A 25,181-nucleotide genomic window follows, 5' to 3' on the forward strand; every position below is an offset into this window, starting at 1 on the left:
GGAGAAAAGCTTGTCTGTCATTCCTGATCTCATGGCCAAACTTGCAGAGAACCCCAGATTTCTCCTGATTGCAGTCTAGAAACAACTGCAATTGGGTCTTGCTCTCCTGCTGCCCAAATAGAGAATGTATCCAATGTTTTCTTCCCTTCCTGCATATTGCACAGAAAGATTGTAACGATGGACAAAGCTGTTCTCTTCTAGCAGTTTGTTAGCTATTTGTTCGCTGGAATGGCCTTCACTCAGCCCCCCCATTTCCCCCTTTCCCCCTTTCCTGTTCTGTATGGGCAAAGCTAGACTTGTCACAATTCATGCAACCAACAAGTGTACCAGTGGATTGGGGTTTTAAAAAATACAGTGGTACCTCGGATTAAGTACTTAATTCTTTCTGGAGGTCTGTTCTTAACCTGAAACTGTTCTTAACCTGAAGCACCACTTTAGCTAATGGGGCCTCCTGCTGCCGCCAGAGTATGATTTCTGTCCTCGTCCTGAAGCAAAGTTCTTAACCCGAGGTACTATTTCTGGATTAGCGGAGTCTGCAACCTGAAGCGTATGTAACCCGAGGTACCACTGCAGTAAATAGCAGATAAGGGTCACCTATCTGGATCAGGGTCAGAGCAGGAAGCAAAGGTTTAAAGACCCCCCCCCCCCAAAAAAAAAAATCTATCAGCATGGTCCTGATCCAATAGCTTCTCCATCAACTGCTCTTTTCTATATAAAAGGAGGATTTAAAAAGGTAATGGTAAAGGTACCCCTGCCCGTACGGGCCAGTCGTGTCCGACTCTAGGGTTGTGCGCCCATCTCACTTAAGAGGCCGGGGGCCAGCGCTGCCCAGAGACACTTCCGGGTCACGTGGCCAGCATGACGAAGCTGCGTCTGGCAAGCCAGCGCAGCACACGGAACGCCGTTTACCTTCCCGCCAGTAAGCGGTCCCTATTTATCTACTTGCACTTTGACGTGCTTTCGAACTGCTAGGTTGGCAGGCGCTGGGACCGAACAATGGGAGCGCACCCCGCCGTGGGGATTCGAACCACCGACCTTTCGATCGGCAAGTCCTAGGCACTGAGGCTTTAACCCACAGCGCCACCCGCCAACCTAGGGAGCTATGACTAGTGTGGCTTTTGTGAACATGCATTTGTCAAGTTCAGCTCTTGGAGAAAGACACAGGAAAGTCTAGTACTGCTAGATACCATTTTGGAGGAAAGAGTCTGGCCTAAGTCAAGCAACCCAGTCCCATCCTGGACCAAAGTTTGCCTTCCTTTCTTCCTCCATAGCAGATTTTGCTGAATGGGCATCTCTGCAAATAAGAGCCAAAGGTTTTTGATGGCTGTTCCCCTCCCTCTCTCCTCCCCCCCCTTTTTTAATCAGATTACAGTAACTGGCCACCCACATTAATCTTAGATTGTTCATTTATGTTTAATCTTGTTTACTAGAGCAGAGACCCTCTGTTGACCTTTGCACTCAATTTACTTAATATGAGCAGCAGACTTGGGAACCCTTGAATTTTCACTTCCATGTCTGATATGAATGTCCTCATTCCTTTGGCCCAGTATTAAATATTTGTGCCACTAATCGATTTTTGATAAATCCTCACAGAGGTTTGCAAAAGATAAAAATACTAATGAAGTAAAAAAAAACAAAGATCCGGAGTGGTAAAAGAGGAAAAGCAAAGCAACAGAATTTACCTTTGAACGGGATTGAAGAGACCTGACTAACGATCATGGGTTTAGCATGGTGTCAGAAAAATGTGAGTTGGCTTCAGAGGAGCCTTCCTGGGGAAGGAATATGAAAGGCAACTAAAAGACCTCTACCTGGGAGGTCTCCTGCCGAACCTCTGAGAACAGGGCACTGGGGCAATGGCCTCCAAAGTTAATCCTGGCACATGGCCAGTTTGGTTTGGGTGACAGACTGCACTCCTTCAGGTATCGCAAGTCCCAAATTGTAAAAGGTCTTTAAAGGTACACATCAGCACTTTTGACTTGGGGTGGGAATTGGTCGTCTGTGGATGTTTATTTAGGACTGGAGAATGGTGTTCATATCAGCTGTTCCAAGTTAGTTCCAAACACATCTGCAATGTATATTGCAGTCTCCAAAGGCAGGCCTGAGTAGACCGCTTTGCAGTAGGCTAAAAACTGGTGTGCACCTGTGGATTGTTTTGTTCCACATTTTTACTTCAGTGCCACTTGGGATACTTTTTGGCATATGCTACTGTGAAGTTTTAACAGGCGCATATGTGTCTGCTCACAGTTGTTAGATTTGAACAGGGAGAAATGTAAAGTATTGCACTTGGGCAAAAAAAATGAGAGGCACAAATACAAGATGGGTGACACCTGGCTTGAGAGCAGTACATGTGAAAAGGATCTAGGAGTCTTGGTTGACCACAAACTTGACATGAGTCAACAGTGTGACGCGGCAGCTAAAAAAGCCAATGCAATTCTGGGCTGCATCAATAGGAGTATAGCGTCTAGATCAAGGGAAGTTATAGTGCCACTGTATTCTGCTCTGGTCAGACCTCACCTGGAGTACTGTGTCCAGTTCTGGGCACCACAGTTCAAGAAGGACATTGACAAACTGGAACGTGTCCAGAGGAGGGCAACCAAAATGGTCAAAGGCCTGGAAACGATGCCTTATGAGGAACGGCTAAGGGAGCTGGGCATGTTTAGCCTGGAGAAGAGGAGGTTAAGGGGTGATATGATAGCCAGGTTCAAATATATAAAAGGATGTCACATAGAGGAGGGAGAAAGGTTGTTTTCTGCTGCTCCAGAGAAGCGGACACGGAGCAATGGATCCAAACTACAAGAAAGAAGATTCTACCTAAACATTAGGAAGAACTTCCTGACAGTAAGAGCTGTTCGACAGTGGAACTTGCTGCCAAGGAGTGTGGTGGAGTCTCCTTCTTTGGAGGTCTTTAAGCAGAGGCTTGACAACCATATGTCAGGAGTGCTCTGATGGTGTTTCCTGCTTGGCAGGGGGTTGGACTCGATGACCCTTGTGGTCTCTTCCAACTCTATGATTCTATGATTCTATGTGTAGTGACTTTAAACAAGGGTGCAATATTGCTCATGTTCATACCACAAATATATCCCTTCCTGCTTTGCAGTTATGCAGTTCTCTTACTCAGTTTTCACTATGCATTTTACTTCAGAGTATATTGTTGGAAATCCAGAGAATTAATCTATAGTCTTAAGGATGTAGTCATACCTCAGGTTACAGATGCTTCAGGTTGTGTTTTTTCGGGTTACGGACCCGCTGAAACCCGGAAGTACCGGAACGGGTTACTTCTGGGTTTCGGGGGTCGCACATGCGCAGAAGCGCTAAATTGTGCTTTGTGCATGCGCAGAAGCGCCAAATTGCAACCCACGCATGCGCAGATGCGCCCCTGCAGGTTGCGAATGCTGCGGGTTGCAAACGTGCATCCCGCACGGATCACGTTCACAACCCGAGCGTCCACTGTAGTGCCTTACCTGTAAATGTTGTTGATATAAATCCAGCAGTTGGCTGTTCCACTGGGTAGTTCTGGGATTCTCAAAGCACATCAAATGCTGATTATGTAATAAGTAATATATTTGAGCTTTGCATGAACTGCAGAGCATTCTGGGTGGCGCTGTAACACATGACACTCCAATCAAGTTGGCTGTATGGTCAGCTGAAGCACACGTTCTTTTTCCTCAGAGGAAAAGCATATTATTGATAATTCGGTTAACGTGGACTGGCCCTGAGCTCATTGCCTTTAATTACCATATTTTTTGCTCTATAAGACGCAGCAGACCTCGAGACGCACCTAGTTTTTGGAGGAGGAAAACAAGAAAAAAATATTCTGAATCTCAGAAGCCAGAACAGCAAGAGGGATCGCTGCGCAGTGAAAGCAGCAATCCCTCTTGCTGTTCTGGCTTCTGGGATAGCTGCGCAGCCTGTATTCGCTCCATAAGACGCACACACATTTCCCCTTACTTTTTAGGAGGGAAAAAGTGAGTCTTATGGAGCAAAAAATACGGTACTTGCTTTTGAACATGCCACTTCTCTTCATTAAAACCGCCCCATGCCCATTAGATGGAGGCTCTCAAACACCTTTTCATGATAGAATTCAGGCTTGGGTTTTGCACTTATTACAGATTGAAATTGGGTATCTGTTTTTATTATTTATTGGCATTCCCAGGTTCTCTCAACAGAAGCTCCAGAGGTGTCCTGTGTGAGTGGAAAGGCACTTCTGCAAGGAAGCCTCCTCAAATTCTTCCCATTTCCCTTCCCAGTTGCAACTCCCTTTGCCCCAACCCACCCTGTTCCAGAGGGTCCTCAAGTCTCTGTAGTGGCTTTGGTGGGGGGCATAGGAGACTATAGTGTTGCCGATAGAGAACCAGGAAAACCCTTCTGCATGAGCCGAGTTGTACCAGCTGTTCTCTGGATCAAGCCCATGACTATTGTATTCATTGTAATAGAATCATAGAATTGTAGGCTAGGAAGGGACCACAAGGGTTGTCTCATCCAAACCTCTGCGATGCAGGAATCTTTTGCCCAGCGTGGGGCTTGAACCCACGACTCTGAGATTAAGAGACTCATGCTTCTTCCCAGCAGCCAAGCAAATTAAGCTTGGGTTTTCCAGCTGCCATCCCAGTCGCAGCTACTAGCTATACCTGTGCTGGCCTAGCTGGAGAAATGGAACCATCTCTCTTTTCTTTCAATAATAATAATAATAATAATAATAATAATTTTTTATACCCCACCCTCCCCGACCAAGACCGGGCTCAGGGAGGTTAACATCAGGTATATAAAAAAATTGATTAAAATACAACTTAAAAACAGAATTAAAGGGCTTAATCAGCCCTTTCATGAGATGAGCCCTTTAAGGGCTTAATCCAAAAGAATCCATGTAGTCAGGACAATAACAGAGTCATCCTCCTTCCTGATGACATAAAATGCTGTGATTCTTTCCACAGGAATGTCTTTTGGGCATGTACAACTTAAAATGTAGCCTCATTTCAGTGGAAACCCAGATCAAAAACTGTTTGGGGGGAGAAAACGTCAAATCTTCACCAAGGCCAACTATCTAGACTGGTCCTATGTGGGCCAGAAAAAAGCCAGGGAAGTCCCCAAATAGGGGTTCCATCACAGAAGGAAAAGGAAAGAGGGGGAGGGGATCAGGCTGGTTCCAAGCCAAAGGCCAGGTCGAACAACTCTGTCTTACAGGCCCTGGGGAAAGAAATCAGACCCTGCAGGGCCCTGGTTGCATGAGACAGAGAGCGTTCTACCAGGCCAGAGCCAGTGTTGAGAAGGCCCTGGCCCTGGTTGAGGCTAATCTGACTTCCTTAGGGCCCGGGACCTTTAGAGTGTTGCTATTTATGGACCTTAAGGTCCTCCGCGGGGCATACCAGGAGAGGCGGTCCTGTAGGTACAAGGGTCCTTTCGGGACAGTTACTCGCTGAAGAACAAGTAACACCCCAAGCCCAAGTGTTAATACGAAGGACAAATTTGGTGAAATTAAGCAGAGCTGATTTTGCCTTGAATTATTCAGGGAAGGGAGAACTGGGTGGCACAATTCTTCTTTCCTTTTGCTTACGGGAACTCTGCATTTCCTCTTGCTCAGACGCAGTGGCCTCTTTTGATCGCGCCTGCCAAGTGTGTTTCTCCTGCTGTGCTTCCCTCTAACCAGGCTTCATTTCTGTAGGCATGATGAAACGTTTATTTCTTATGACAGACGCTACTTCAATGTTGTCGCCTCTTCCTCCTCCTCCTTAAAAATGAGTTTAAAGCCTGGAAATTTAAGAAAATGGTACCCTTGGGCAAGCAATCTTAGTTTCCTGTTAATAGTTATTTTTTGTGCCATGATGCTTTCAAGCATAGTTCCACACAAAAGTGGGCTTCATCCTGCACTGCTGCTGTCTTCAGAAGATGCGCTTTGGGGGTGGTTGGTAAACCACCTTGTTTGCTGACCTTGAGCAAGGGTAGTAATGGAATGGGTAGCATTGTCTTCTTTCTTATTTTTTTGGCAGGGAATGGGAAAGCTTTAGCATAAGAGAGATCAATCTACCATACAGGCAGGACAATGTCTTATACTTGAACCTACTTGCGACAACACTTAAGATGACAATCAAAGTCCAAATTGTAGTACAGTGGTACCTTGGTTCCCAAACGCCTTGGTACTCAAACAACTTGGAACCCAAACACTGAAAACCCAGAAGTAAGTGTTCCGGTTTGCGACCTTTTTCAGAAGCTGAACATGCTCTGTTTTGAGTGCCACGCTTCCGTTTTGAGTGTTAACGCTTCCGATTTAAGCGCCACACCTCTGTTATGAGTGTCACGCTGAGGTGTCTGTTTTTGCAATTTATTTTGCATTTTTGTGGCTCTCTTTTTGTTTTTGTGACTGTGTGGAACCCAGTTCAGCTACTGATGGATTGGTTGTGTGACTGCAGTACATTGTTTCTTGCTTTCATTTTATGGATCAATGGTCTCGTTAGAGAGAAAAATTCATGTTCAGTTGATGTTTTAGGGGTTGTTTTTAAAAGTCTGGAACAGATTGATCCATTTTGCATTACTTTCTATGGGAAAGCGCACCTTGGTTTTGGAACACTGGTTTTGGAACAGACTTCTGGAATGGATCAAGTTTGAGAACCAAGGTACCACTGTAAAACATACACACGCAATCCCAGTTTTGTGAAGACCTAACCTTATGATTCTCCTTGCATAAGTCTGCCTCCCTTCTCTAACCTGGTACTCTGCAGATGTTGTTGGACTAGGGTTGTCATCATCCCAGGCCATCCCTGATTGGATTTGGAGGACAGGAGGTTGGGAGAGCTGTTTCTCTTGCAGCTCTGTCAATGGACACAAACATTTCCTTGAAGTGGCATTGGACTAAACCTTAAGGAAGCAGCTCCATTCCATGGAGGAAAGGCTTAATTGGGCCATGGTAGCCTCATGCAGTCATTCCCTGTGGTTTAGAGCTGGGCAAGTCCACATTGTGGTAATGTTTTCATAATATTTAGTGATATATCATGAATCATCATGTGTATGCGTGTGCTATGTAAAAAAATCAAGATGTGGGAACAACTGTGAAGCCGGTCGTCACTTGTCTCATTATTCCTGCCACCCTCGTTGCTCAGTACTATAAAATAATACAGTGGTATCTTGGTTTTTGAACGTAATCCGTTCCAGAAGACCATTCTCGTTTGGAAATGTTAGAAAACCAAAAAACTCAATACCGAAGCCTCAATATGGAAAACTCAATACGGCAGTCACATGGCATGTTCAACTTCCGAGGCGCGTTTACTTCCGGGTTTTTGGCGTTCGAAAACCGAAATCTTCGTCAGTGGAGACGTTTGAAAACAGAGGTACCACTGTAGTTGTAGCAGTATGTTAAAGGTAAGTAAAAATGTCTCAGCTTTAGACCCCTAAAGTTGCCAGTTCGCCTCTACATAGTTCCATCCTTATTTCAGACATCATGATATATCAGTATATCGCGATGTTTAGCTGGTGATATATCACAATGGTGAAAACCAGACATCGCTCAACCCTACTATGGATGGAAGCTATGAATGGGGAAGGGGCTAGTGGAAGCATGCTGCTGGTCCACTGCAGCATTCTGCAAGACAGTGGTTTCCCCTGCATGCTTAGCGGAAAGCCTATGCATGAGCAGCAGTGGATGCTTCTTACGGAGACATCTGAGCCAACGCCTTGCAGGCATCTTGGGGACATGACCAGTGAAATTGGAAACAGGCGCAGTTGCACAGTCCCATTGACCCCTTCTTCTGCATGGAGGATGCCCCAGTAGGATTTCTTTCTAATGCCATTTGTGAATGGGTGATTGGAACACTACATATGAGCTCAAAGAACTGCAATGCAATGTTCAGAATTTTGAAATGCTGTCGCTCTTTTTGCAGTGGATCAGGAAAAACAAAACCTTCTTAGAACGGATCACAACTAGTTTTAAATATCACCCCTACCCACCCCCCAGTTCTGCATAGATTGCGTATATCCCCTGGTTTATTGCAATATTTAACAGTCTTCTGACACCGACGGTCATTCATTTCTGCTAATCTGTACTCAGAACTGGCGGCATAAATGGCCCGTGGCCCTTAAGAGAACAATAAGTCACAAATAAAAAATACGTGTGGCTTTCCCTAGGATGTCAAAGGAAATAAAAACATAAGCGAGTCATCTGAGACAACTATATCAAAACACCTGTTTGGCTCAGATACTTATCAGATAAGTTGTGTAAGCCTGTTCTCTGAAGCCTTCATCCAGACAACTTCCTCTTGGCAATATAACTTCCTTATATACATGCCGTGCACATTGATATCGCCACCCAACAGAACCGCTGAAGGTCAGTTTTAAACGATCGTGTTTGCAAAATGTCAGTGGCTGGCAATTCCTTTTTAAAAGTGCAAGCATGCCAAAGGGCTTTGAGCCATTTTTTTAAAGCATGCATTTAGAGCAGTAATGGTGGATACTTCTTGGGACTGCTGGGGTGGAAGTCAGGGAGGTTAAGAACTTAATTCATTCTGTAGGTCTGTTCTTAAACTGAAACTGTTCTTAACCTGAAGCACCACTTTAGCTAATGGGGCCTCCTGTTGCCGCTGCGCTGCCGCTGCACAATTTCTGTTCTCATCCTGAGACAAAGTTCTTAACCTGAGGTAATATTTCTGGGTTAGCGGAGTCTGTAAACTGAAGTGTAGGTAACCTGAAGTGTCTGTAACCCGAGCTACCACTGTACATCACAATAAGTACTTTTGAAAATTGTATATGTACAATTAACATACTAACATTTCACAGAAATCTTGTCCTTGTTTGGTGTTTGTATTAACCCTTTTGCTGTGGTGCATGAGTGGCCCTCAGACCTCTTTTAATATGTCAATTTGTCCGCTATTTCATTTGGTTTCCACAGTAATGCCTGGTTTAATTGTAAGAATAAAAAAAGACCATGGCGTATAAAGGTATTTCAAAATGGGCTCCAAGTTTTTTCCCCTTTGTAATATTCTGAAAAACATTGTAATCTAACTGAGATATAAATATTAGCATTAGGAACCTGCTCAAATAAATCAACCTTGAAGCAATTCTAGTTTTGCAGCCCGTGGTTTCAAAGTGTAACTATTCTCTCCTAGGCTCCATTGCTCCTTTTGTAGAAAGCATGAGATTCCTTCTCTCGTTTTTCATTCTTTCCACATTTGCATCTGTGCCATCTACTACTTCATTCTCATTTCTTGTGACTCCAGACTTGCTCCATGTTACGTTTCACGCCTATACACATATAGTCTTGCAAAAGCGAATTCATGTGCTAAAACAGCCAATTGCCACATCCTGAAAATTCAAGTCAGGAGCTTCTGCTTAAACTCCATTCCCAGGCATTCTTAAACAGTCCACGGAGGGTCAGTGCTCATTAGCTCCACTCTGTCCACCCACCAATTCAGCCTTCCCCACATTTAACAGAAAAGTTTTGAGGGGGGTTGTAAGCACCTTCTGTTTACAACGCAGGAAGGTCAGTGTGGAGTGGGCAGGGCTGGTGCATATGCCCCCTTAGCACAGAGGGTTTAAGAATGCCTTGTGAGGGGGTTCAAATTAGGGAGAGCCTGAAGTTCCATGTAAAAAAGAAGCCTTGATGCCTGGGAAAACAACCCAATATTCGAAATGGATGCTTACACATATATGCCATGCTAGGATGCTCTTGTAACTTGTTAATTGTAGAGCAATCTTTTTCAGCAGGGGGCCGGTCCACTGTCCCTCACACCTTGTGGGGGGCCAGACTGTATTTTTTTTGGGGGGGATGAACAAAGTCCTATGCCCCACAAATAACCCAGAGATGCATTTTAAATAAAAGCACACATTCTACTCATGTTAAAAATCCAGGCAGGCCCCACAAATAACCCAGAGATGCATTTTAAATAAAAGGACACATTCTACTCATGTAAAAACATGCTGATTCCCGGACCGTCTGTGGGCCGGATTGAGAAGGCGATTGGGCCACATCCAGCCCCCGGGCCTTAGGCTGCCTATCCATGTTGTAGAGGTAACACAGAATGCCAAAATCCGGATCCCTGGAATCCTTGAAACCAGGATCTAGTCCTCTCAATAATTCTTACAAAAGCAGTCCTAAATATACTGCTCTGAAACGACGTTTACTTTGATACCAAATGAGAACAATGTTCTTCGAACTGGACTTTGACATCTTTCTCTCTGTCTCTGCCTTCAAGGGCTTGTGGATTGTCCTACTTTTGCCACCTTGTTTCCGTGTTCTGCTTGATGTATTTCTATTACCGTGGGTACTAAGCGTTCTTTGTATTTGGCAACTACCCTTAGTCTCTCCTTCAGGCCTTCGATATCTATCACATAGAAAGCATTGTCCTTACTAAGAGGCTGAAATGTAAGATAATGTCAGGAGCTGGATGACAAATAATACTCAGGTGTCTTTGTTTGTTGGGTGCGCTTTTTTAAGGGGTGGGGGAATGGGAGGTTGGGGGTCAAGGGAAGGAGAGAAACTTCTCCCCCCCCCCCCGAAACTTTGCTGATTTCCCATTCCATCAAATAACCTTTATTATTTGGAAGGTAAGTTAGATTGCTAGCACGTGGAAATAAATATTCTGGGATTGCAAGGAGAGAGAGAAAAAGTGCTTTTGGGAGTGATTTGCAGTCAGCCAACAGTAGAAAGAGAAAAACTTGCAGGTACACTTCACCCCCTCTTGAACTCTTGGGGTCAAATTTCTTGCTGATTTAGAAATGTAGATCCAAGCTCCCACAATGCTTTTCTGCTTATAATATTCTCAGTTTGAAATTACAACCATTAAAAAAAGGAAAATTACACACACACACACACACACACACACACACACACAAACCCCAAGATGGAAGAAATCAAAACTCTTCACCTGACTCTACTGGAAATTATTTACTGCACTGTTTTTTGAAACAGCAGAAGTGCACAGTTAATGCTGTTATAGAGGGTTTTGTTTGCTTAATCCAGGCCTGCACAACATTCAGCCTGTGGGCAATTGCAATGCTTTCCCTGAGTGTCTGCTGCTCTCGGGGGGGGGGGGGCATTTTAATTATCCATTGTTTGCATCCACCTATTCCTGAGCTCCTTTGTGTGTTTGTGTGTTCTCTCTTCAAATCCAAAGCTTCCCAGTGCTCACTCGGTGCCCAGTTGTTTTATGCGCAAGTTGTGCACAAGCTTTATGCACAAGTTTTATGCCCAGTTGTGTTTTAGCACAAGGAAGGGTCTGAAGGCCATGCCACAAAAGCAACAGCAGGGAAGGAGGAGCCCTTGCACAACCCATCTCCTTGGTTTCCTCCTTGCTGAGGGTGGAAGTAAAAGCGGCCGAGGAGAAGGGCTGTATGGAAGGCTTGAAAGTTTCCATGGCTGGTTTGCTCACCTGCCTTCCTCTTGCCAGACCAGCTGAGGTGCAACTGCATATTCTCCTTTGGGCAGAACCAGGTAGGGGTGTGAGAGAGAGAAATGGAGGAGGATGACAAGGGATCTAAATCAAGCAATTCAGTTTTATTTTCCAGTATACCTCCTTAAGCCCGGGCTAGCCAGCATAGTATACTCCAGATGTTGACAGACTAGGGTTCCATTCATTGCAGATTATTGGCCATGCTGGCCGGGGTGGGTGAAAGTTAGAGCACCGCAACGTCTGGATGGTTTCATGTTAGCTATCCCTGCTTGAAAGCTTAAAGCGTTTAAAAAATATCTTTTAGGTGGGGTGGGGGTCTTAAGAGCTAAAGGTGACATATCAGGAAAGTCCTGCTCCCCACTTTCAAGCACCTGCCCCCCTTTGTTAATTTCAATTGACATAGCAGTGCTACCAAAGGAAATGTGTAGCTTTGTCTACTTGCTGCTCTAAATCTGCGGCCTTCTTCTTCTTCTCATCATCATCATCTTTCCTTCAGGAGGACATATGATAGTTTGGGCCAGGGCTTTTTTTCAGCCGGAGCTCAGCTCTGGTGGACACCATTGCCATTCTAAGAGAACAAGGGAGAGGTTTGTGGTGAACTCTGGCACCTCTTTTTCTAGAAAAACAGCACTAGTTTGGTCATGTGATCAGAAAAGCAGCATTTGTAGCAAGGGTTAAATGCTCCATCCCCTCTCATCTCCACTGTTCCAGTTAAAATTAACCACCCCCTACTGCTTTGCTCTGTATATGCTTGTATGTGTAGATAGTAGTCATTCTGATTTTTTCACAAGGACAAAGTGGCATCAAGCAATTGCTCTCCCATCATATGTTTCAGTTCATGTTCCTGTCATTTCCTTGTTGAAAAAAGGTGGTTTGGGGTTGGTTGTCCAAGAGCTCCAAATCAGCTCTAAATGTGCAACTTGGGTGTGCCGGTCTGTGATTGACTCTCGCCCCAAAATAGTGACAGTCTGGAAGTGCACTAAGAATGGGGGAAGAGCAGACAGGAATCCCTCACTCTGTAAGAAATGGTTAAATGGATGCTGCTTGCTGAATTACCGCATTTTTCACTCCATAGGGCGCACCTGACCATAGGGCGCACCTAGTTTTTAGAGGAGGAAAACACACACAAAAATATTCTGAATCAAATGTTGCACTAAACTATTTAAAGCAGCAAAGCGGGTGGCTCCTGTCCACTTTGCTGCTTTAAAGCGAGCCTCAGAGGAGGGTAGGAAGGGGAACCATGGCTTATCTAAGTCCAGTTAATAATGCTGAGCCTGACTTATGGCCATCGAAATTAGCCTGGCTGTCTCAGTGGAAATCTGGGGAGGCTGAGGTGGACTTTCTAGTGGTCAAAGTGTGGTTGTGTCTTCCTGCCCGGCATCTATTTCGTGCCCTCTTTCCCCCCTGCACCCCTGCACCCTGCTTCAAAGCAAGCCACGGAGGAGGGAAGGAAGCGGAGCCATGGATCCTCTGCTCGCAACTGCAGCGGATTCCCTCCACTTTGAAGCAGGAAAGTGGGAGAGGAGTTGCTTACAGAGTGTAAGCTGCTCTCCTCCCACTTTGCTGCTTCAAAGGGAGCCGGGAGGAGGGAATCCGCTGCATGGATACCCTTCCTTCCCTCCTCCGTGGTTGCTTTGAAGCAGGAAAGTGGGAGAGGAGCCGCTTACACGGGTTTAAGCGGTTCCCCTCCCACTTTGCTGCTTCAAAGCAAGCCACAGAGGAGGGAGGGACAGACGGAATCCCCTTCCCTCCCTCCTCCCCGGCTCAGGTCAGCAGCAGTGGCTCTTGCTGGCTTTACAATGAGCTGGAAGAGCTGTGTGCAAAGCGTGTCAGCAGCAGCGGTTCTTGCTAGCTTCGCTCCATAGGACGCACAGACATTTCCCCTTACTTTTTAGGGGAGGAAAAGCGCGTCCTATGGTGCGAAAAATACGGTACTATGAAAAGCTGTCTTTTTACCAGCCCTTGTTTACCCAAATCAAGGTCCAGAACCAACCTGGGAATGGAAGTGAAACCTTTCGGACATATTTTATCATTCGGAACAATTAATGCTAGATGAAGTGATGAAATGGTGACCTTCGGCTAAAGAGCTCTCCTCTCCCTGCCATTATCAAGTTAAAGATCTGATCTCTACATTTTCATGTGCCTACAACTTGACCTTAAAGAGAAACTAGCCTTTCCTTACCCTTCTCTAATTGCAGGCCGCCACCACCTATTCCACTGGCTGGGGAAACTTTTTTTTACAAAGTGCTTTGCAGCCAGACCTCTCAGTGAAAGTGGCACACTCTGCTACCACCTCTAGCAGAACAATCTGCTAACTCTCGCTGCTGGAAGAGGAGGTGGTGACAGCAAAGGGAGCAGATGAAAGAATTGCCAGGAAGGGGGATAGACTTTTGGGCTGTCATCTGACAGTCCTGTTAGGAAGGCACCAGAAGGCAAAAATGCTGGTCAGGTCAGTTTTTATTTAGCTTTGCTTATGCGAGCCTCTTGGGACAGGGTGTTGAGCAGGAAGCTTGTCGGTTTTCCAACCGGTGTCTTATGGTAGCATATGTATGTTGAAGCTGAGAGTTTTATACTGAGATGTAGCTCAGTGGTAGAGTCTCTCTGTCTTGCATGCTGAAGACCCCAGATCCAATCCTGGCATCTCCAGGTAGGGCTTGGGTATGCCTGCTGCTTGAAATTCTGGAGAGTTGCTGCCAGTCCCATAGACACTTGTTGTTTAGTCGTTTAGTCATGTCTGACTCTTTGTGACCCCATGGACCAGAGAACGCCAGGCACCCCTGTCTTCCACTGCCTCCCACAGTTTGGTCAAACTCATGCTGGTAGCTTCGAGAACACTATCCAACCATCTCGTCCTCTGTTGTCCCCTTCTCCTTGTGCCCTCCATCTTTCCCAACATCAGGGTCTTTTCCAGGGAGTCTTCTCTTCTCATGAAGTGGCCAAAGTATTGGAGCCTCAGCTTCAGGATCTGTCCTTCCAGTGAGCACTCAGGGCTGATTTCCTTAAGAATGGATAGGTTTGATCTTCTTGCAGTCCATGGGACTCTCAAGAGTCTCTTCCAGCACCATAATTCAAAAGCATCAATTCTTCGGCGATCAGCCTTCTTTATGGTCCAGCTCTCATTTCCATACAGCAGAGTTCAAAATTAGCCAGGCGCATTTTGCACCTAGCTTTCGGCCACTTTTGACCACGGGAAGATGCCTGGGCACCAGGAAGGTGCCTGACATCTCTACCATCTGGAGTTGCATGAAGGGGGTTCCTTGGATCTGGATTGTTTTCACACACTAATACCACATCCTGTAGAATTCTGCCCGTTACATTTTACCTGCGCAACCGGAATGAATTTCAGGAACCAAAATGCTTTTTTCTTTGCCGTCTGAGCAGGAGCAGTGAACAACATTACAGTGAATTGTTGTAGCTTGTCTTCACTTGGCCCACCTCATTGTCCTGCTCACAGTCATGAAGAATATCCCTACATTATGAATGGTCTGTGTCACCATTAAGGAAAAAGAGGTAGTGGCAGGCCAATATATATGTGGGCTGTCTCTGGAGCAAGTGACTTTTCTTCTTTAAGTTCTCAAAGCTCTTAACCTAGCTCAGGGTTGTCATCTGAACTAGCCAGATGCTTAACAATCACAGTCAGTCTGTCATTTGAAGAACTTTAGAGCTGTCTTGCCCCCAAAGGGCAAGTAGACATTCCGTTTTGGTGTAATCTTGGTTTAAGAAGCCATTTGGCGCCTAGCTTATATATCTGAGTTTCTAGCACTGGTAGACAGTAGTAAACTGGATGAACTCAGTGGAGGGCAGCTTTCAGTGTTCCTGTGGATGGAGGAGAACAGCCGTGTGAAATGTTGGCAGCAAACTGGCTGCTCTGGGATTAGCCTCTTTTAATGGACTCAAACAGATGATACTCCTCAAGCAGCCTTGCATTTTGATCGGTTGTCGGGTCACATATTTCACAGTGATATTAGCTGAGCTTTGTTGACAGCAAGGAGTTAACACACAAAGGACTTTGTGCTTGCCCCTTCAAAAGTCGCTGGGTCAGCCTGAATGCTGACTCTGCACGATGAGAATCTCATTTTACCTTCCGAGCCAAAGAAGAACTTGTGCCAGGGAGTGACACTTGATTCATAATACTGCCAGCGTTACAAGCAGGGCAAATCCATATTCCAAACCAGGTAATTATGACTTTGGAGACATCTCTAGCTTGCAAGCCTGCTCTTATATTGCATCTTTCTTGAGTTACCAGTGAGTATAGCTTCAGCATCTCTCATTTTGATAATTATCAGTGGTGTTTCTTTGGAGGCTGTTGCTCTTACATAAAACCAGGGATGTTTTCTGTGACCGTAGAGGTAAAAGAGATAGTTTGTCCGCTGCGAAGGCAGAGGAGCATATTTTAAAGAGGCAGGGAGTGACCTTTCTACCTTTTTTTTTTAAAAAAAAAAAACACCCTACCCCAGTGAGCTTCTTAACGATTCCTAGTAGCAGTTAGGATCTAGAAGAAATATCAGTGGAAAGAATGTAGAAGAAAATGAATAAAGTGTCAGGCAAGCTACCTGAAAGGTAGACTTTACCAATGGGAATCTTATTCAGTAGGCGTGCTTTCTGTTTATATGAGGACACCAGTGGTTATGTGGCATTTTACAGAGTACAAGAGGAGCTCACAAATAAATTTTAGGTCAGGAACAGGTGGGAGAAACAAACCAGGAGCTCTGCTTACTGTGGTGGCCAAGCATTGAATCCTGGGTATTTTTTTTAAAAAAGCCATGGTTTGTTGGCTTGCATATACTAGCTTGTTGGTGAACAACTGGCCAATATTTTGGTTCAGACATGTTTTCCCAGTGACAGCAATGGAGATTTTTACAAAACATTTTGAATGGGAAATCATCCTTTTTTGTAAAAAAAAAAAAAAAAAAAATCATGCGCAAATTAGTGTTTTCAGTCTTCATCAGAAAATTTCCAATTCCCTCCAGAGGGATTGGATTTAGCACGTTCAGTTTCCTTTTATTTAGTAAACAAAACTGTAAACTTGCCAAGCTTGCCTACTGCGGCATTTTCAGCTAGTGCATCCATTCATTGTTGCTAATGAATTTTAAGAAATATAAAATTCCCACAGGGATTCCCCCCCCCCCCGCTTCACTGGCTGGATGCCTTGCTTATTGTGACGTGCAAACGTGGTTGTGTGGTTGTTTTAGTTGTGCATGCTCAGAGTTCCATTAGGGCATTAGCTGGTTTTTGGACAGATGTTCTGGGAAGCAGTCCCAGGCACAGGGCAGCGAGGGAGAAGTGATGGAATTGTTGGAGGATGTAGAAAACCTTTGAGCAGCTACAAGTGGTGGAACTAGATGAGCAAAGGTCATTGGCAGGATTGTATCAGGAGATGGGGGTGGCGGGGGCAAGGCTATGGAGGAGGTTGAAGGACCTTGCGCTGAATGTGGAAACAGACAGAAAGAAGTAGATAAAATTTGCCGAATCGTTTTTATTGATTTTTCCAGATCGCACCTAATCAGCCACAAATTAAAACAAATTTAATACAGTTTCCCCCAAAAAATTGGTTTCCTGCCCTCTATTCTTATCCAGTTTCCTCCTGTTGCTGCTTTATTTTCTAATACACATTCCATTAAACTACTTTATCCCTAACCATCGGCTATCCACTTGCCTATTCCTGCACGTGCAATATTTCAACATTTGCAATATCTACAAGGGAGGTGACTCCACAAAGTGTCAAATCCACAATAGATCAGTAATTATCATTTCTAAAACAAATTCCTTTCCTGGGTAGAGATTTCAAGGAGTGGTGTTGCGTGATCAGAGTGGTGACAGAGGCATGTTGTTACAGTGGCAGAGTGCTTGACAGATGTGAGGGGACCCAGGTGAGACAGCAGAAGACCAAAGAGGAGGAGGAGACTGCAGTCTAGATGAGAGATTACCATGGCGTAGACTTGAGTTCCTGCGGTGGGAAGGGCCGCGTTTTTTGCAAAGCAACACAATGCAGCTGTGGACTCCGCATGAGGAACAAAGGAGGGGGAGAAAAACCAAGGTTACACGCCTGTTCGACAGGGTAGATGGCAACATTGTCGACGAACAAAGAAAGTGTGCAGGGTGAAGCAGGAACAAAGAAAGGAGTCTTGGGAGGAAAGATGAGAAGTACAGTCTTGAGACGATTGAGACTGAGACAACAATGAAGCGTCCAAGCAGAAATATTGGAGAGACAGCTGGAGACGTGAGGCTGGGGCGAGGGAAATGCTTGAGGGGGAGCTGTGCCGAAGACCTGGTGTATCAAAATCTCCAGTGCACTGCCTTGATACTAGGAGAAAAGAATCCTAACAAGACAGCAAGCATAGATTAAATCCATTCATGCCTGGAAGTGGGTCTGTTCTGGACTGGCGTCGGAGCCACAAACACGAGTTTGAACTAGCCGGAATTTATCCTTTGATCATGTGGCTTCAAAACTCTTCCGCAAGGCTAGCCTGCCATTTCTGTACTGTGACTAATTGTACCGTGCTGAATTTCCCAGTGTAATAGTTATACTTTTGAACTCTGGCAGAGGAGATGTTGTTTGGCTTGGAGGATTGTGAAAGTCATCTTAATGGGGAGAGATGTGGTGAGTTTTTTTTGGTTGGGTTCATCTGGACTGCATTCTGCAGATTACCTCTTAATTCTCAGGGAAGTGCTTTGGCTAGCAGGCTCTAACTTTGTCAGAATCACTTACGGCTTTCATTCTCCATGTGAGGCAGACCTCCTGCAAAGGCACAAAGGGTTTCCAGGGGAAGACAAGCTCCTTTTATAATACCTTCCAACCAATATGAAGGAAGAGATTGCACCCCGTGCATTTTTCTCTCTTTGCCAATAAGCAACGGAGCCTTATGTACTGGAAGTTACTTTTACATCCTTGCAAGACTTTTGTCACCTCTAAGCAGGCACTTCCTGTCCCAGTTCTTATTACTATATATTTTTTTAGAAAATAATGTCCAAACAGCACATGAGAGTGGCATACCCATGTCTTTAAATGCAAGGTGGCCTTTAAACAAAAATTCTAGCCAGGAAATCAAAGCAACACTTTCTTTGCAGCAAAGGAAGAATTGGGACTTTGAGTGCACTCCCAATTCTTCCTCCTTTTATATAATAATAATAATAATAATACCCTGCCCATCTGGGTAGATTTCCCCAGCCACTCTGGGCGGCTTCCAACAAAATATTAAAATACAACAATTCATCAAATATTAAAAGCATCCCTAAACTGGGCTGCCTTCAGATGTCTTCTAAAAGTCAGATAGTTATCTGACGTGAGAGCGTTCCACAGGGCAGGCGCCACTAACGAGAAGGCCCTCTGCCTGGTTCCCTGTAACTTTTCTTCTCACAGTGAGGGAACTGCCCGAAGGCCCTCTGCCCTGGACCTCAGTGTCCGGGCAGAATGATGGGGGTGGAGATGCTCCTTCAGGTATACTGGGCCGAGGCTGTTTAGGGCCTTTTAGGTGTGGTTTGAACTTTCCCATGCCTGATATGACATCAAGTCCTGAAAAAGTGGATGTGGTTTATGCGAAACAACATGGTGGACCACCCTGTGGTTCAGAGGGACTCCACCACAAATCTTAAAGGGCCAAAGGAGTGTGGAGGTAGGAGGTGCCTTTCCCCAAGTCCCCCCCCCCCCCCCGCCTACCCATGCACACATAATTGAGCTCATCCTACTCATCCACAGAATGTCAGAAGACAATTGCTTCCCACTGAAGCCTCCTTAAGAAGGGTAGGCCTTCACGTAATACAATCCTTGTTGCAAATATCACACACTATAGCTGGAAAAAGAAAGATAGTAAAAAGAACCATCACTGTTGCGATGTTCCTGTTTTTCTCTGCAATTTCTGTCATGACAGTCAGCTTTTGTTTCCTCAGAGTTGGAGGAGACAGCAAAATATCGTTTTTCTTCCCGTTACAAAAGAGAATGAGAGTTGTATTCCCAGAAATCCCTGCAGTTTCTTGGAAAGGGAAAAGAAAAGAGAAAAAGGTGGGACTGCTGCCACTTGAGCCGGTGGATTATTTTTTTAATGGTTTAATTGTTAATTCAGATCCCAAACGTTATGTCTACATATTTGGGGATATACGTAACACATACACAGTCTCTCGCTCTCCATTCAGAACACTGCAGCAGATGTCAGGAGTTGGCAGAAGTTGAGAGAGAGAGAGGGGAAAAACATACACAAAACACTTTCGTAACAGCATAGCTAAGGTCTCCACAGTATATGATGGTGGTAGCAGGTTCACATTTTTAAACATGAGCCAGCCCCACCCAGATATAATGCAGGAAGGAGGGATAGTCAACTGAGATTGAAAAACAGGGTCAATTGGGCAAGCAGGGGACCAAAGCCTCCCAGACAGTTCATATTTTTGACTCCCCCCCCCCCAAGCTCTTTTTTTGTGAAAGTAGTGTTTTATTTCTTTTTAAAGAACTGAATTCAGTTTAAGCAGTGGTTTTGCTTTTATTTAGATGTGAAAGCCTAGACATATTTGGAGAGGAACACAGATGCTATATACCATTCCCCATCCTCAAAAATGATCTTTCTAAATATTTCTAACATTGTGTTTATTGGGAGGGGGTAAAACTCCATTTGGGGGGCACACTGAGGAAAAACCTCCAACAAAGTAGTTTCTCTTTTGGGATGAGTGAAATGCTTTGAAAGACAATATTTTATTCATTCAGGGTGTGTAGTATGAAGAATTTTATATGCCAAGTTTTTTAAAAATGTATATAATGGTGTATTTGATGCATTACACTGTATACATTTTCTCCATGTTCTCCCCACCCCACCCACTGAATGGCTTTAGAGACCTTGCATCTCTTAATACATATACAAATAAATTTACACAAGCACAAAACCATTCTGGCTTATTCCATAATGGTATTATGTAACCAAATCAATCATTGTCAATTCAGCCAAGTGAGATGACCACATGGAGATTCAGCAAGTGGCAAGTGGATGACTCACCTGTAAATGTTCTCCTCCCCAAGTTTCTAATTACAAGGGGAAAGAGGACTTTCCTATCTCAGTTTGTTTTGCAAATAATATATATTTTGTATGCAGCCTTTACCATGTCATGCTATACTTGTTTACACTAGTAAACTCAGTTTATACAGTGGTACCTTGGGTTACATACGCTTCAGGTTACAGACTCCGCTAACCCAGAAATAGTACCTCGGGTTAAGAACTTTGCTTCAGGATGAGTACAGAAATTTTGCTCCGGTGGTGCGGCAGCAGCAGGAGGCCGCATTATCTAAAGTGGTGCTTCAGGTTAAGAACAGTTTCAGGTTAAGAACAGACCTCAGGAACGAATTAAGTACTTAACCCGAGGTACCACTGTATTGCAGAAGCATGGACACACACTGCTGTTAGAAAACAACTTCCTCCCCCACGATCCAGCGATCTGGTGAGACAGTGGACACCTCACAGCTCATGTGTGTTTGGGTCTTGTGTTGTGCTGGAGTGCTTGTCTCAATGGCAAAGGAAATGTTATGCTCTGCATTTTGACTGCTTAGTTTTGGAATAATGCCCCTTCTGCTTCCCTGCCCCCGGAAGCACCTTGGGGGATCCCATTCCAATTGTTAACTTTTGTGGGTGTGGGCCATTTTGTGACATACCTACAGAGAGATGAGCAAATACCTTATGTTTCACACAATCTTCTAATTTGCACGTTCCATGCCTCTAATTGTTTTGAGTTATTCTTCCAGTCCATTATATTGAGGGAGGAAAATTAAAGTCCCATTTTCCATTATTCTAGAAGTCTGTGTACTTTAGTTCAATTGCGTGGCAGATCTAAACTTTCTAGCTAATGTTGTTGAAGCCTGTTAAAAATTTCAGGGAGGATTTCCATGTTATCTGTGGCTGGACAGGAGTGTGCCCCCCAAAATCAAAACGTATCAGCAAAGTTCATGCTCTTTGTAAAAACCATAAAATTGGAGAGTTGGAAGAGATCCCGAGGGTCTTCTAGTCTAACCCCCTGCAATGCAGGAATCTTTTGCCCAGCGTGGGTCTCGAACCCACAACCCTGAGGTAAAGATTCTCATGCTTTACCAACTGAGCCATAAGAGTACTTCCAGAAGACCTGTTTATTGAGCATTCATTCTGATTTGTTTGTGGGGAGGCTAAGACAGTGTTCCATCAAAGCAGTTGTCGTCCCACACTGCCCACTTCATTTTCCTGTCACTTTCCTTACAGCTAAAAGTTGGGGGGGGGGGTTCGGGAGAGAGGAGAAATTGGTTAGCTGTGCAAGACCTTCAAATCACCTTTAATCATCCAAGCTTAATTTACCAGCATGTGATTTGATACTACCTGAAATTAGTGACCATCTAGAAGTGTCATGATCCTGACATGGGGTAACTGTGCCCCTGAAGGACCAGGTGCACAGCCTGGGAGTCATTTTGGACTCACAGCTGACCATGGAGGTGCAGGTCAATTCTGTGTCCAGGGCAGCTGTCTACCAGACCCTGAGACCCTACTTGCCCGCAGACTGGCTTGACAGAGTGGTGCACACTCTGGTTATCTTCTGCTTGGACTACTGCAATGCCCTCTATGTGGGGCTACCTTTGAAGGTGACCCAGAAACTACAACTAATCCAGAATGCAGCAGCTAGACTGGGAGTGGCCACTGAGACCACATATCTCCGGTCCTGAAAGACCTGCATTGGATCCCAGTACGTTTCCGGGCACAATTCAAAGTGTTGGTGTCAGTTCCCTCACTGTGAGAAGTGAGGTTAGGGGCCTTCTCAGTAGTGGAGCCAGCCCTGTGAAACGCCCTCCCATCAGATGTCAAAGATATAAACAACTATCTGACTTATAGAAGACATCTGAAGGCAGCCCTGTTTACGGAAGTTTTTAATGTTTTATCATGTTTTTAATATTTTGCTAGAAGCTGCCCAGAGTGGCTGGGGAAACCCAGCCAGATGGGTGCGGTATAAATAAATCATCATCATTACCTGAGTTTTATTTCATGCAAAAAAGAAGAAGTGATATTCCCGCTCCTGAGTGTGTGTGTGTGGGGGGGGGGGGACGAGGGGAACTTACTAATGCAAATCTTGGGGGGGGGGGCCATCCTTAGTATAGCCATATTGCTGATAGTGTGGATTATGTCAATCTTGTTAAAGTAGCCAGTTGCATACTCCTATTCCTGGGATGAGCAGAGCTCAGAAAGGGCATGGTAGTTCTGTGGCATTATCCAGCATTGGGTGGTGGCTGTTGTTGTTTAGAGAAATACAGTGAGAAGGGATGAATACTTGCTTTCCCACCCAAGAGGGGGGGAAACAGGAGACGCTTGGGGGTGGGTATGCCCTTGGAGTACGCTGTTTCCTTTTAACAATTTAATATTGATTTTATCTCAGCATGGGCCTGTGAAACCTTTTGTTGCTGCGAATCTTACCATTTCTTCTGATACACACACCCTGTTTGAAATGCCCTGCCTGGTCTTGTCTGAATGTAGCATTGCTGGCTACTGAGAGATCTCAGCAACATAACTCTACAGCTCCATGAAATGTGGGTTCTTTGCATAGTTCAGGGTTGGCGGGGGGGGGGGGGGTAGCAGCAGGACTCCCTTGTGTGTCAGTAACTGGGAATTGGTGGCCGCGACATGGGGTTGGCATATGTCCTCTTTTTCCAGGACATGCCCTCTTTTTCATGGGTTTGTAAAATGAGAGTCGCCATAGCGATCCGTAGTTAAAAGCAGAAAGTCTGCAAATGTATCCTCTTCTTTGCTCTTCCAAATATGGCAACTCTAGCAGTGCGAACAGCTCAAAAGTTGCAAACTTGCACAATATATGGGACGGACCTGGGAGATACAGTGTGACTACTTTAGGGAAAGAATGTAGTTCTGGAACGCTTTACAAAGAGGAGTATTTTCTTACTAACCTCTGTGTTGATTGTGCTTTATTATTCTGTGCCTGCATCCCGTTTAGTGGTAGATAATATGTGTGCATGTGTGTAGCTGCCTTATATTGGTCCTTCTATTCCAGTAGAATAATAGAATTGCGGAGTTTTGACAGAACCCAAGGAATGCAGAAAACTCAGCTAAAGCATCCATAGCAAATGCCATCCAACCTCTGCTAAAAAACCTCCAAGGAAGGTATTATGTACTCTGCTTAGCAATGCTTCATCCAGGCAGAAGTCTTCCCAGTTGCCAGGGATCCTTTGAACTGAGGATGCCAAAAATTGAGTCTCTGAATGCAGTAAAATGGTTCTTGACTGCGCTTTGGTCTCTGCCGGTTAGGAAGATGTCAACACAGCACCACAAGTGTTGGTGCTGACCTGGTAACTAGAGACCTGATCTCTCTCTTTCCCCCCTTAAACACATCCACCCACCTCTGGACATTGGTGCAGCAGGAGGCAGCAAAGAGTACCCTCATTTTCAGATGCTGCAGAGCTGCATGGTTTTGATAGTGCGACCCTCCTCTATGCATACTGTCGAAAGGTGAAGTCCCAGGAAGGGTTTACTTGACAAGCTTGGTTCTGCTGTGCTTATTTGGAAGGTGGCATTAAGTCCATTATAAGACACTGTTTATTCTGCTGTGTTTAAACTTGGTCTGAAATATCAGGGCTGCGGGTAAGCTTTATTTGGCAACTCTCATCTTTTGGTTAAATGAGCTGCTGCTATGGTTTCGCTGTACATAGACTTGTTTTGTTTTGTGCATACAGACACACAGACACACACACACACACAGAGGCCAAAAAGTGACTCAGGATTATTTATAAAGTAGGAGAGGAGGAAGGCAGGTGAAGAGTCCCTTTTTAATTATAAGTGTTTCCTGTGCAGCTACGAGCTATAAAACAAGTTCCTGCTGCATCTGGTTCAGGCTTTGACTTGTGAATATTGTTTTTCAGTATCCAAGTAAAGTAGAGATGGCTTCCATTTTGTCTCTTTTCTTGTACGCTGCCTTCAAGATGGCAGGAGATGTTTTTAAATGCGTCTTTAGGGATGTAAACTTTATGGTGTGCTCTGTTCAGCGTCAGTGTCTTCTCCCATTATTTGTGGTCTTCCTGCAGCTCATAACTACTGAATGCAAAACAAGTCTTACAAAGTTACGCCATGCTTTATGCATTTGAAACTCCATAAGGAAATGTGTATCTAACGTAACGTTTTGCGGAATTTCCCTAAATCTCCTTTAAGCCTCCCTTGTGATAAGTAGAAGAGTACCATTTATAAATGCACATTTAAAGTAGTATAGGCTCCTTATTTGTGTCCTGGCCTTGGGAAATGCAGAAAGTCATGTTAATACCCTGATGTGAGTTCAACAGCACTCTTTCCACCTGTGATTCAGAGGTATACTGACAGTGGAGCAGCCTTCAGTGCAAAAGATGGGCTGTAATTCCCCAAATATTCCTGCAAAAATCTTCCAAGTGTTCAGAGGAATACTTGGGGAGCCTGTGGCCTTTTGGTTGTTGCTGGACTCCAACTCCCATCAGCCACAGCCAGTGCGGTCAATGCTTAGGGAGATGGGTGTTGCAGTCTAGCACCATCTAGGGAGCCATGGATTCCCACACCCACAAAGGTATCTCATGCTAGTTTAAACTGTATCCTGATAGCAGCATTTCCATAGAAAAGAGCAAAATAACTGTTTTCTCCCCATCTTCCATATAGGTTGCACAATGACGTCTCTGGATGAAACAATCAATAGCTATCTGGACGTTTGGCTTGGACCCAGAGGTAGGTGGTTTATTTGGGAGAGGGTGGGCTACCTAGTTTCTGATTACTTGCCAAAGGTTTTTATGTTCCTGAATACAGTGACATTTAAAAAAACTCTTAACTAAGATGTTGTGTAGTAGTCACTGGAATG

The 25,181-nt window shown here is 44.8% G+C and overlaps 1 protein-coding gene across 5 annotated transcripts in view; it reads left to right on the forward strand.

Moving 5' to 3' along the window:
• Positions 1-25,181, forward strand: part of ELOVL5 (ELOVL fatty acid elongase 5) — a 64,518-nt gene that overhangs the window by 14,936 nt on the left and 24,401 nt on the right. For 4 of the 5 annotated variants that reach the window (XM_083431799.1, XM_083431797.1, XM_083431796.1 and 1 more), the window contains exon 2: positions 24,986-25,051. In XM_083431799.1, the coding sequence (XP_083287925.1) occupies positions 24,994-25,051 (58 nt within the window). In that variant the 5' untranslated portion in view covers positions 24,986-24,993. Of the gene's footprint in view, positions 1-22,736; positions 22,888-24,985; positions 25,052-25,181 lie in introns of those variants that run through there. The other variant, XM_083431795.1, reaches the window with a different exon arrangement.

The sequence above is a fragment of the Podarcis tiliguerta genome (genome assembly GCF_965153285.1).
Source record: "Podarcis tiliguerta genome assembly, chromosome: 3".
Lineage (NCBI taxonomy): Eukaryota > Metazoa > Chordata > Lepidosauria > Squamata > Lacertidae > Podarcis > Podarcis tiliguerta.